The sequence below is a fragment of the Amborella trichopoda genome, chromosome 1 (genome assembly GCF_054954075.1).
Source record: "Amborella trichopoda isolate Santa Cruz 75 chromosome 1, AtrichopodaSantaCruz75HAP2 v2.0, whole genome shotgun sequence".
Lineage (NCBI taxonomy): Eukaryota > Viridiplantae > Streptophyta > Magnoliopsida > Amborellales > Amborellaceae > Amborella > Amborella trichopoda.
In genome coordinates, this window is record NC_142336.1 from 4232519 (window position 1) to 4246626 (window position 14108).

At 33.3% G+C, this 14108-nt stretch overlaps 1 protein-coding gene across 2 annotated transcripts; it reads left to right on the plus strand.

The window, feature by feature from the left end:
- The first annotated feature begins 8925 nt into the window (after positions 1-8925).
- Positions 8926-10918, plus strand: ENODL18 (early nodulin-like protein 18). 2 transcript variants are annotated; one of them, XM_020662809.2, is made up of 2 exons: positions 8926-9236; positions 10307-10918. In XM_020662809.2, exons 1-2 carry the CDS (start codon positions 9029-9031, stop codon positions 10777-10779), a joined length of 681 nt encoding a protein of 226 aa, XP_020518468.1. In that variant the 5' UTR covers positions 8926-9028; the 3' UTR covers positions 10780-10918. The 2 variants fall into 2 exon arrangements, with proteins under 2 accessions (XP_020518468.1, XP_006836262.1); XM_006836199.4 differs by having other exon boundaries at positions 8926-9218.
- Positions 10919-14108: the final 3190 nt, after the last annotated feature.

Consider the following 14108-nt stretch of genomic DNA (forward strand, 5'->3'; position numbering starts at 1 on the left):
ATAAGAAAAAGAAAAAATATAAAAAGGAAAAATATAAATCCAAAAATAAAGATAAAGATAAGAAATATTATAAAAAATCTAAAAGGAAATTAATCAATAAATTTTCTCCCAATACAAAGAAAAAGAGAAAATTACCAGTGTGTTATAAGTGTGGTAAAGTAGGACATTATAAGCACCAATGTAAATTAAAAAAGAAAATAGAAGCCTTACAGTTAGATGAAACAATAAAATCAAAATTATATCAGATATACGATTATGATTCTTCCTCTTCTACTTCTACTGATTCCCATATAGATCAAATCCATGATGATGATCTCATATGGACAGAATCTTCCGAGTCCAACAATTCTACAGATATAGAATCATCCAGTTCACAAACTAATGATTGTAGTTGTCCAATATCAACACATAATGTTCATACACTTACCCAAGAAGATAATTTCATTCTAGATATTATTGACAAAATTATTGATCCAGAGGAAAAAAGAGCTATTATCACTCAATTTATCTCTATCACAAAAAATACAGCAAAATCACTTCCTATTAATAAATCTCCTGATGAATATAACTTTGCTTCAATAATGAAAAGAGTAAGTGACCAACACACTTCTCAACAAAAAGAACCTACCATTTCAGATCTCAAAAAAGAAATCAAAGAAATAAAGACTGAAATAGTTCAATTAAATATATATATATATATATATATATATATATATCCAATACATTGTTATATCCAATACATTGTTATTTGTTATGTCTTTTCTTTTTGTCAGTGTTGAACAACCTACTTCATTATAATACTCTCCTCCATTATTAGAAAAACCGACCGGTTAGAATCAGAATCAGTAGGGTTCCGAGTTTGGTTAGAGGCACGAATTTGGCGATCTCCTAGCCTTGAGCACTACCCCATAAAATTTCAAGCCCAAAACCAACAAGTTAGGGGTTGAACCGGCCATTTTTTGGTCAAACCGGCCAGTTTTGTTGCTACAGGGCCGGTTAGTTGATATAACGGGGTTTACAGATAAATAACAGTATAGTTCAAATAACGCCCGTTATTTTCAATTGAAGCCGTTATTTGATGCAGGAATTTACAAGTCGATTTTTCGAACTTTTTTTATTTTTTTTTCCTGCCATTTTTTAGCATTTTTCATGTTTTATGGCTGTAAAACACTATTTATTGTCTGTAAAATAAGCAAATTCGAACCCAAGATTGAAAAATCAAGAGATTTTGTGAATTGAAATGATGAATGTTTACACCTTTTGAAATTTCCACTATTTCATCAATACCATCTTCAATAGCCAATGGTTTTGTTGAAATTTGAGGTTTTTTAATCCTAATCGAATCATCTACCATATACCTCTTTCAATTTGTTCAAAAAACAAAATATTAGGGGTTGATTTTTGCCCATAAATTGCTGCTCGAAGAACTTGTGTTCGATAAAAAAAAAAAGAAGCAAAAAAACAGATTTTGGATCGATTGTTTGGTCGTTTTTTATCAAATTGGTTTGTGTATTTTGATTATCAAGGTTTCAAGTTTCAACTATCACATAAAATAGGTATGCTTATGTATTATCAAGTAAATATTTTTATATGAATTTTTTTCCTGCTCAATTTCACATATATGAAGTTTTCACAATTTTTCCAATTAAATAAAAAATATCGAGTATTTTTTTTTTTGATTTTTGGTGCGTTTAGAATGGTGATCGAAGTCTTTACATTGCTTGTGTGTTGATTTGTTCGATTATCTGAACATTGAGGGTGGTTTCTTGCTTGAAATGTTGCTCGATTTTAGGAATTTTTGAGAAATCCATTTTAAAAGAAACAAATATTTTGCTTAATAAAATTATTATTTTTGATGAATATGGGAAGGTTTTTTCTATTTTCTTAATAAAATAATATTTTTTGATAAAATTATTTATTTTGATAAAAATATGTTGTTTTGATCAATATAACAAAACCTATATGTATCGGTATCTCTACCTCGTGACATCTTGTCTTTTACGAATGAAATTCTAGATGGACATGTAAAAGTTGGTGGATCAATTTCTTTCCCATTATTTTTAATTATGATTAGCAGTATCTTGAAGTGTTGTAAACTTGAAACTGAAGTGCGTAAACATATATGTGTGCTTATATTTTTTTAGTAATAGACGTAGACTAATGTAATGTTTCTGCCTAGCTGCAACACCTTAATATCTTAAGTGCATATTTACACTGGGATAATACATTTGTAGTAAGATATTGTAAACTTGTTATCAGAATTTGTTCTAAGAAACAAAAAAATTTATGTGACCTGCTTGGGATTATGTACATGACCATAGAATTCAAATATTAATTTATATAAAAAATTGTTTCAATTTTTTTTTTAAGATAGATAATATGTAATAAAAAATTATAAAGTTAATCTAAGTTTAACCGCTCGATGTTGCGAACACTGCGCTGTTCTCAATCCTACGCTTCAGTAGCAGGTTTTCCAGAGTTTCAGGCATGGTTCTCTTGGCTCCATTATGCATAATAATTCCAAAATAGACTACCCCTGACCCAAAACTATATTAAAACCACTTCCATTTTTCAATTTTCAGGGAAGTAATACTTGTTTTTCCATTTTTAATTTTTCAGTGAAGTAATACTTGTTTTCCTTGTCTTGAGCTTAGTATTCTATGAAACTCATTTGGCTAGGGTTCTAAATGGGTCGGGATTCGGATCGAGGTCTAGTTCCTGTTTGACTCGGAAAGGTCTCTAACAAACTTCATATTATAATAAAACAATGTACTTTTGGCACAAAGAAATCACAACTACATCTAGCCATTAGATTTAAAATCGAGCGGTCGAAGGTGTGTCATTGATTAAGCTCAAAGTCCAAAATAAAACTTCTCGAGCTTCGTGACACATCCCAAGCTATTGGATTCCATCTCCAATGATTTGGAGTGATTGTGACCTTGTATTATAGATAAATAGTCTTATTATATATAATTCTATAATAAAAATATAAAAGGCCTAGGTTTTGCGTTAAAAAATATAGTTAAATTTAGGTGCCAGCAACTTTTCATGGTTTGAGAATTTATTTTTTCTTTTGATTATGAAATTTGAAACTCTAAAAATAATACAAATGTGATAAAATTATGAATATTTGAAAATGTATGTTGTAATAGAAAATATATTACAACATGTAATTTTTTTATAGCTACGAATCTATGTTTTCTTGGATTAATTGCCAAGGTTGAGATGATCGATTCGAAGGACATCATAGTTATGTTTTTCAAAAGGGTATTAAGATGCGAATTTACCTTTTATAAAGAGATTGCCTACAAAGAGACCATTATCTTTTGTATATAGAACTCATTAGATGTCAAATTGGTAAGCTCGGGGTGAGTTATGAAGTCCGAGATTTTTTGTTTTTCAAACTTTGTATCTCTTCAATGACACTCTTACAACTACTCATTTTGAAATTTAAGGGACAAGAATGATTGTGACTTCCACATAGAAGCAATAAATGATTTCCTTGTAGAGTAAATTTTTTGCTATAATAAATATGTAATATATATGTCATAACACAATACAAATGTATTCATGGCGTCCGTTCCGGTTGACCCTGGCCTGTGCCCAACTTGACCCAGATGGATTCGAGCTGGACCTAGATCCGATTGGGTCCAAAGCAAGTGGACCAGACCTGACCCAGCTAAGTGACCTGACCGGATTATTTTTTTTTGGGAAAGTTATAAAGAACCCCCAAGGTTAGACTTTTTATACAAGTAACCTCCAACCAAACTTTTTTTCTCACTTTTTTCCTCAAACTACACTTTCTTAGCCAATACCCCCAAGAAAAAAAAGTACATTTTTATGATGAAAATACCCTTTTTCGTACACAAAAATTTAATTTTGGCCGGATATTTATGTGGGCTTACATGGGCTGCTAGACCGCTCTTGACATTGCCGGACCCCGTTAAACTAAAATAAGTGTCAGACAGCTTTTTGCCATTGTTGGGCCACACTTTGGACCGCTCTTGACATTGCTGGACCCCGTTAAACTAAAATAAGTGTCAGACCGCTTTTTGACATTGCTGGGCCACACTTTGGGCTTGTTGCCAGACTGCATGGGCCTGTTGCCAGACTGCATGGGCCTGTTGCTAGACCGCATGGGCCTATTATCGAGCCGCTCTTGGCAGTGTCAGACCACATGGGCCTATTACTAGATTATTTTTTATTAGTGTCGGACTGCCACTGTTATTTACTAGACCGACATTACACTGCCGGATAGCCACTGTCATTTACTAAACCGACATTACACTGCCGGACCGCCCTAAGAATACACCTAATCACCTTTTCGTGGGAAAGAGGAGATAGATGCGTGGGTAAAAGTAAGAGAAGGTAGTTTAGACTTTTTTTTAGTTGGGGGGGGTTTATTTACTAAGAAAGTCTATTTTGGGGTAAAAACTTTTTCGTGGGAAAGAAGAGAGAGAGAGGCGTGGGTACAAGTAAGAGAGGGTAGTTTAGATTTTTTTTCTTTTTTTGAGTTTGCAGGGGGTATTTATTAAGAAAGTCTATTTTGGGAAAGAGGAGATAGATGCGTGGATAAAAGTAAGAGAAGGTAGTTTAGGTTTCTTTTTCTTTGTTTTTGAGTTGAGGAGGTATTTACTAAAAAAGTCTATTTTGGGGTAAAAGTTTTTCGTGGGATAGAGGAGAGAGAGAGGCGTGGGTAAAAGTAAGAGAAGGGAGTTTAGATTTTATTTTTTTATTTTATGTTTTTGAGTTGGGGGGGGGGGGGGGGGGGAGGGGAGGACCATACTTTTTAGAAGGGGGGTGGGTGAGTCACTGAGGAGAGGGCCCCTACCCATGCTAAGAATTGAACCGAGGATGTAGAGTTGGAAATTGTCAAGCCCACTTGAGCTTGGGCTCTTTTACTAACCAGATTATTCCCCTATTTTTTTCACTTTCCCCTTTTTCCAAGTGATCTAAAACTCTTTCCTATGTCTCCTAAGAATAATGAAAATTAAAATTGAGATATTTGTTGGGTTGAACAATGAGGAAAATTAGTATTTGAAAAATCATTGTTCCAAATCGGAATCGTTTGATTCGGATCGAAAATTGTCCAAACCGTTTTGGATCTCATAATATATCGGGATCCAACGAGTCCAGACCAGTCATGTGACTGCTGGTTCTGATTTAATTAAGTTTTTTATATTTTTAAATTTTGTTATTTACTGTTACTGTTTTTGTATTTTTACACATAGAGGCCCGACCTACAACTTTCACAAATTTATGATTTAAAAACTCTGCTTAATGCTTGTCCAATGGACCCACCACCCTTCCCTATAAAGACAATTCGGTAATGAATACGCAAGGGAGTAAAATATCATTCAAAGATGAGAGATCGCACCATAAAACATATGAGAAAGGTTTCTATACTTTTCTTATAGTATAGAAGATCTATGCTTCCCCTACCATCCAGCTGTTCAATTTTGATTAAGAGAGTCACTCTTTGTTTGATCTTTAGATCCAACGTCTCAAAGTATTTTAGTTTTAGTTTTTTTTTACAAATTGTATGAATATGAAATTTGATACGTGTCATTTTCTCATTGGGGCGCACCTATTAAAAATATTAAAAATAATTTTTTGATAAAATATAATGACCAAAATACCCCTTGAAACTTTCAAGGTATTTTGGTCATTTTATTTTATTAGAAATATATTTTTAAATATTTTTCGCTAGTGCGAGTTTAATAGAGGATTGGACGTTCAAAATTTGGTATCAAAATAGTTTATAGAAAGAATTTAAAATTAAATAGTGTACAGACGTGACATTGTGATTGGGGCAATCTTAGCACTCCATTCAGAATGGACGGTTCGATAAGGGGAAGTATATAGGTTTTATGCTGTAGGGGAAGCATAAAAAGCTTGTCCAAAACATATTGCATTAGTGTAGAAAAAATAGTAATGTCATTATTATTTTTAGGGGCAACAATTTCATACAACCGTTGTATAGTAATATGATGCAATAACCTTAAAAAACCACCTTATGGCCATTTGTTTGATCCAAATTTTGAAATATACATTCTTTTCATTTTAATGAACAATCACAAAAAAAGAAAAAAAAAAATTTGAAAACACAACCTAGAAAATACTTTTTTATTCCAATTAACATAGGCCGTTCATTTTATTGGGATGCTTAGATCCTAGCCTTAGAATGATTTTTTCATTTTCAATTTTTTTGGATAGCTGTATTATCATTAGATGAACAATGTTAAAAAAGGAAAAACGATTTTAAGTTTATAAAGGCTAAGATCTTGAAATTCACAAAATGAATGGTCTAGATTTGTTTTTGAATGGGACTCATTTTGACCATATCTAGGGTTCAAATTGAACTTTTTTGGGGGGGAGGATTGATTATTGAGATGAAGAGAGTGTGTGTGCAAGATTTGGGGTTATACAAATACCACAAACATGGTTTTTTAGCAGTGTCGTTGCATTATACTATAATACAACCGTTGCATTTAATCATTGCTCTATTTTTAAAATGTAGAAAAGAGTAATGTCATTAAAAATGATTGATAAATAATTTATTCCATTATTGTAAAAAAAGGTGTAACATCATTAAAATGGTTCATAAAGTGACAGCAAATTCGGACTAAAACTCCATTTTACAAAGAATGTAAGAAGGCCTCCTTAATATTCTAAAAATGCTCAAATATTTGTTGTTAAATATTCCATATAACTTATTTCAAAAACTAAAATTCATAAACTAATATAAAAATAAAAAATAAATTAAGTTATAGAGATCCATTTATTGCTATGGGTTGCATTTTAAGCTTCATTGTGACTATCAAATCAATTTAATAGACAACGACACTCAAACATGAAAAAGGTTTGCAGTATTTAAATATTTTTTATACAATAATGAAAAACTATTTGCAATTGTTTCTATCTTGTTTAGAAACCTAAAAAGCTAGTTTTGTGAGAAATTATGGTTAATGTTTTAGGCTGATTTGATCAATTATTTTATCTGGATCGTCGATCAACCAATTCAGCACAATTTTTTAAATATTTATCTGAGTTATCGATCCTTTTTTTCTAAAGCTCGAAAAAAATTAGGTAAATTGCATCTCAAGCATTAACAAAAATCGGGGGATTTTATTTTACGAACTTAATGAATAAGAAAAAAAAAACATAAGTGCTATTTTTCACTTAAATCACATAAATATTTTTTTTAAAAAAAAAGAAGAATAATAAATAGAAAATGAGAAATATAATGAGCAGCGAATGATGAATGATAAAGAAAGCAGATCCAGCTGTGCATCACATGTAGCCAACCAAAACCACCGACACGGGCGGCGTCACTAAATAATGGGAAAATACCATTTATAGCCATTCCTATCTGAGTAAATATCTAAGATGGCCTTCTAGTTGGACGATGGCCCCCAAAGCTGGTAGTTTGACCAAAATCCCCAAGGAGACATGGTTCATATTTGACTAATTATCTTATTCAAAACCAAGGTTTAAAAAGACATATCGGTCTCAAATCGGTCACACTCATATCCGTGTAGGATCGGAGAAATCGGTGGATCAGATTGGAAGCATCGGTGGAATCGATAATTTTTGTTTCAAATTTTAAAAAAACTAATTCAAGAAAAAAGTGTTCATCTTTTCTTTTCTTTTTTTTCGCTTTACTCATAGACGAAACGGTGAAAAATCGGTAGGACTCGGTGAAGAATCATCAGAATCGACGATTCCGCTAAAAAATCAGTGAGTCTACTATTTTGAATCGACCAAATCTCAGTTTTTTACTGAATCCAGGACGGTCATAGCGATTCTCGATTCGGATCACCCAATTCCAGATTCTGGATAGGATCACCGCTTTTTTAAATACTATTCAAAACCATTAACAAACATAGGCATTTTGGTTATTTAACCCTACTGAAGTGGTTAGAATTAAATGACAAAAATACATGAGATTGCTTAATATCATCATAGAATTGCCGTATAACAAAAACACCACTAATTGTTCAAAGCTATTGTTAATTGTAAATCTAATCTCATGTTCTAAACCATGAACAAGATTTATCATTACGACTCAACCTACTTAAGTAGAGCTAAATTTTAAAAAAATGTCCCTTTTTGTTCAGGGATCGCATGCACTTAGGTTTTTTTACTATATCTTTCAAAGAGGTACCTTAATAAAATGAAAATTGAAAAACAATACCTTGATGATATACAATGTGATTTGACCACCTAAATGATTTTTAATATGATTTAATCATTTAAGGATGAAGTTACGTAGGGTTTATGAAAACAAAATAAAGCCTTACCTCATCCTCGTCTGGAAAACACTTTCGGCAACGGAAATCTCCATGATGGCTCTAAAGCCAATTTCTAACTATTTAAAATTAAAAAAATAGTACAAATCTTGCGGAACTGTGAACACTTATTTATGGTGAAATGGATGGTCTAGATAATTCGTTTAGATAATTCATTATTTTAGGGTGAAATAGATGGTCAAGATAATTCGTGATTTTAGGGTGAAATAGATGGTCAAGATATTTCGTTATAATATAGATTATTTTTAGAGCTTGAAATCTTTTTTTTTTTTTTTTTACAATAAGCCAAGATGATCGATGTAAGGATTTCCAATGCTTGAATTGCATAGTTATGAGATGAAGATGTACTTATTTTGATACAGTTACAGCCCATCAAACCATTTTCTATCATTTAATTGATATTTTTCTTATTAAAAAAAAAAGCACAAAACCCTAATTTTGAAGCTTGGTTTTAAGGGGCAATTTGGTTATTGTGACTACATGATGGGTAATTGAGTTATCATAAATCTCAGTAGCAAGAAAGAAGTACGTGATGAAGTTGCTTGCCTCATCCTCAGTCCTTTCCATAGTTCTTTTTCATAAAACCACCATTACTCATGGATAGCTTCCTACCATCACCATTTCCAATAAAAGGAAAAATTTGCAGAAGACATTAAGCCCTTCTTTCTACAGACATTATTTTTTCTACACAAACCCAGGTGGTCTCCATTCCAAAAATGGATAGAATTTGCAGAGTCCTCCTTTCCTTGATCTCACTCTTGTTTCTTCTCACCCCATTGTCAGTACAAGCTTACACCAATTACACTGTTGGGGATTCCTTAGGCTGGTATGACAAACTGGAACAACGCAAAATCAATTACCCGAAATGGGCATCTGGCAAGAACTTCAGTCTTGGAGATTTCTTAAGTAAGTGCAATTTAAGCAGTAAGTTTCCAATTATAGCAAAACTTTACAGTACTTATTAGCTCTTCCAGTCACACATCTATAACCCACTCTAAGAAAAACCTTCCATTTATAGAGAAACTGTTGTCAGTCTTTTAGTTGTGTTTCAATATGGAACAATTGATGGCAGTTTTCATGGTTTCTCTCAGTATAGCAATTGTCCCATGCTATGGAAAATCTTGAATTTATGCAAAGAAAAAGAAAATGACAATGTTTTCCATTGGTTTCCTCTTCCTGTCCATCACTCACCAGTTATCTGCAACTGTCATTCCATTCTGATAAAAATATTTCATTTATGAGAAACTCTTGACACTGTTTTTTTTTAACCTTTAATATCAATAATTCTGTGAAAAAGCCTCACAATTATAACAAAAAATTCAGGCAATTTAAAATCTCCCTGTATTACATCAACTGAGAGAAACCACTAAGTATAGAAACGAGTTCTTCTCTGTCAAAATTTTCTCAGTCCAGTATCGCTCCAGTATCAGTAACAGAGAGTCTCATTTTGAGAAAAACCTTCCAGTTATTGTAAAAATTTGGAGTCTTTGAAGTTCTCAGCCATCCCGACTCAATACAAAGAGGAAAATCCTCCATCCATGGCAAATTATTTCAGTGTTTTGCTTCCCCTTAAACACCAATCAATTCAGTCTGATGGTTCTTCTTTTTGTGATACCTTTCTTCTTGCTGCTCTGTTTGATGGTAAGTTAACACACTCAACACAGTGTAGAAATTAAAACTTTTTGTGATTCAGTTCTTGTGCTCTTCTTGTTGGCACACAGCTTATAAATCCTGATTCACACAGTAGTATTTTTTGGGTAATTGATTCACACAGTAGTTCATATGCATAGAAACAAGAAAAGGAATTTCCAGGAATAGCAAAATTCTTTAGTCCATACAAGCCTTCTGTCAAAAACAATGAATTTATTCTTCCTTATTTTCTTTTGGTCAGTTGTATTTCTTCCTGCTCCACAACTTTCTCGCATTCTTTGTTTATTTTTGGGTAATTTTTATAATTAATTTCCATGTATGTTTAATTTGATTTATTTTTGCAGTTTTTAACACTGATACAAACCATACGGTTATCCAAACATATAATGCTACAACATATAAGCGATGCGACGCGGTCTCAGATGACACGATCGAGTGGTCGAGCAGTGATCCCTCAACAAAGGCAGAGGCCACAACAGTTTCAGTTCCCCTCCTCAAAGAAGGCCTAACATACTTCTTTTCAGGGAATTATGATGGAGAACAATGCCAAAATGGCCAGAAATTCAAAATAAATGTGACCCATGGTCAAGGGTTGCCGGAAAGTTTGAGAAACCCACAGGAATCTCCAGGTCCAGCAGCGAGCTCCAGTGATGATGATGATTCTGCTCCGGTGACCACTGTTCCCTCTGATTTCAATAACCCAGTTCCTGTAACAGCTGTCAATCGCGAGAATTATGGGGTTTCTCTAAAAATTTCTACTGTTTTAATGGGATTTGGGTTGTTTTTAGCAGGTTTTAATTGGGTTTTAGGTGTTTGATTTTTATTTTTATTTATTTTTTTTATATTCATTCGGAGGATTATGTGGTTGAGATTCTTTGTCATGAGATCAGGTATTATGGATGTTTATTTACTGTGTATAATTTTACTCTGTGAGGATGAGATTGGTGATTGCTGCAGCTTGCTTCACTTTACTCTGTTACTTGGGAGGGGGGGATGCTTAGTCTTGAGAGTGAGAGGTAATTCTATAATGGCATGAAAATATGGGGAGAGAGATGCTGTCATATAACTTGTTTTTTCTAGGTAAGTTTCCAAAGAGATTAACAGTTTTGATTTTCGGGTTATTGGTTGAAAAATCGGCCAGCCGACACTGAATTGCTTGAGTCAGCTTAGACCCAGTACCCAGTTCTTGATGGACCTGAACTGAAGGACCGTCCTAGGTTTCTCTAGAACTGGATAATTCACTCTAGTGAACCGTGCATGGACTCAGGCAGCTTCTTCTTTTTTCACCACTTAGGGCTGAGTGGGCAGACCGGAGAACCGGCAAGCTGACTCCTCCGGTCAGGTGCACGAGTTGGCACCCGATTCCAGAGTTTTTAAACACTATTTCATGTAGCTGAAACTGTAAAAGTAGTGTGACATTGTTAATATCTTGATTTACAAGAAACTTTGGCATTGTTTGCTTACAAGATTTTTCGTTTTTCTGATTTAAGAAGATCCTTCCTAAAAAGGAGTTATTGCTACATAATTTATCTAAGTTTTAATCAAATATGGAGACAATGAATGGGTTATACAAGTCATTTTGCCTTGGATTTTGGCATAAAGTTAAGGTTGCCTTTAGGATAAGCTATCAGGAGAATAAAGCAGAAAAAGTTATGCACCCACATGCTTCTATGCATGGGGTGAAGAATGGAACTACCAATCACGTGGCATGGGCCCATCTCACATTGAATTTTTTTACATGATGTGCATGTAAAGGGCCATACATGCATGTCCTGTCAGCACAGTGTTAGCAAACTAGGAGTATCCAACTCGGAATCGGCTAGTCAAATCGGAACTGGATATTATAAAAATAAAAAAAATAATAAAATATATATATATATATATCCAAAAAATAAGGGATTTGTTTGTAATATTTTTTTAATGTTTTTTCTCATTTTGAAAAAGATTGGACAATGTTTTGACCATAAATATTTATCTTTATATTTTTCCCATCTTTTAAAAAAAAATTCAAAAATACCTTTAGGCACAAACCGATTTTTTTAAAAAGTCTATTTTTTCACATCATTTTTTTTTTCTTTTTTGACAAAGGGCAAATATATTTTTATTAAGATTCAGCCAAAATGCAATCCGCTAAACAGTCAAAAGTAGTACATTAGAAACCGATAACGATGACAATGTGACATCCCTCTTAGCTAATCTGCCGCCTCCCAAGTGCATCTTTATATGCACGACAAAAAGTAACATTCAAAGAACTGCAGCAGTTCATAATCTGTGGCCAAGTCGATCTTGAACTCCATGGCACAGCTTGTTCTTTCTTACACCATTTAATAACATTAAGAAAGTCCCCTTCCACCACCGTAGGATTGACAATTTTTCTCTTGAACAATTAGCAAGCCGTGCAACAAAGAGCAACTAAGTTCGGCAAGTTAATCCGCACGGATCTACAAAGTTTAATATCACCACACCTTCAAAATTTTAAGTAGACAACATCCTCCCGCAGGCCCTGGATCGCCAAGAGAACTACTATCAAAATTAACTAGAAACTTCGTCCAATAGGTGGTACGCGTTCCCTCTTGGCTTAGTTTTAAGACTATGCTGGCTGATCATGTTAGCAAGATTCAACTTGAAATTTGAGAAGGATATCCTTCTCCCTCCTTAGTAATAAAGAACCCAACTCCAAGAAAACTGTAGGACTCTATCTTTAACTCTCTTCCCATCTAACACCGCCCCTTCTAACACCGCCCCTTTTAAAGTCTTTCTATTCCTTTCCTTCCATATTTCGTAAATAATTGCCACTCTAAGTCTTTTTATTCCTTTCCTTCCATATTTCGTAAATCATTGCCACTCTAAAAATTTTCCATATAATCATCATTGTCTTTGGCAATTCCTGTAAGTTAAAGTGATGAAGGATATCCGACCTCTTGGGTATACTATAACACCCCATTTTTCCCAAAGCCCAAACCCATATCTGATAAGCAAATGAGCAATGTAAGGAGAGATATATTCAGATTCATCATCTTTTTTGCACATTAAGCAAATATGTACCATAATTCTGCCCCGATAATCTCTATAAAAAAGGTACATTTGTCGAAAGAGAAGAAAGTGTATTTTCTTTTCTGCCCTTTTTGGTAGAAGTGACTAGGAAGAGAGGAAAGATGATATTTTCAGCATGAACTCTCAGTAAATCCCTCGTATGTTGATCGCATCCTTTGACATTATGTCAAAATAATTCATGTCCTTAAAGGATTTATTCATCTAGAGTATGCATTATGGTTCCGGTCCTCATGATACCTATTTTGGGTAATTGTGAGTTTAAATAGTGTAGTGTGGGCACTTGACAGTGTACTTATGAATATGAATTATTCTCGAAAGTATTTTGTACGTGCACATATTTGTCTCGGCTGTATACATCAATGCACTTCTACTTGACACCTATGGTAATAACGAAGGGCTTGTATTACATGATCTTATCTTGAATTCTCGATACTTCTGTCGGTCCATCCTTGTGAAGACAGAGAACATGTACTTGTCTCATCCATGTTAAGTGTGCAATATTTTTTTTTATTTTAAAATTTTGTTAAATTATGTTTAATTTTGTTTATATATAATTGACCGAATGAAAATTTTGATCAATTATCACTTGCATCTCTAGGGGTACTTGGTTTTTTCAAATTGAACTACAATTTATTATTATGTGATGTGATGGTGGGGGTGATGGTCGTGTGATGGCTGACATGGTGGTAGAGAGAGAGAGTCGAATGAAAAAAAAATTCCCGAAACAACTTTGTATATATTTATATGTGATTTTGTTCCAAGGGCAAGCTTTATATGCTTCCCCTATAGCATAAAATTAATATACTTCTCCTTATCCAACCGTCCATTCTGAATGGAGGGTTAAGATTGCCCCAATCACAATGTCTTTATTTTTATTTTTTTTCTATAAACTATTTTGAAATCAAATTTTGGACATGCTGACCTCTATTAAACTCGCACTAACGAAAAATATAAAAAAAATATTTTCAGTAAAATAAAATGATCAAAATACCCCTGAAAGATTCAAGGGGTATTTTGGCCATTATATTTTATTGAAAATTTATTTTAATATTTTTATAGGTGCGCCCCAATGAGAAGATGATACATACAAAA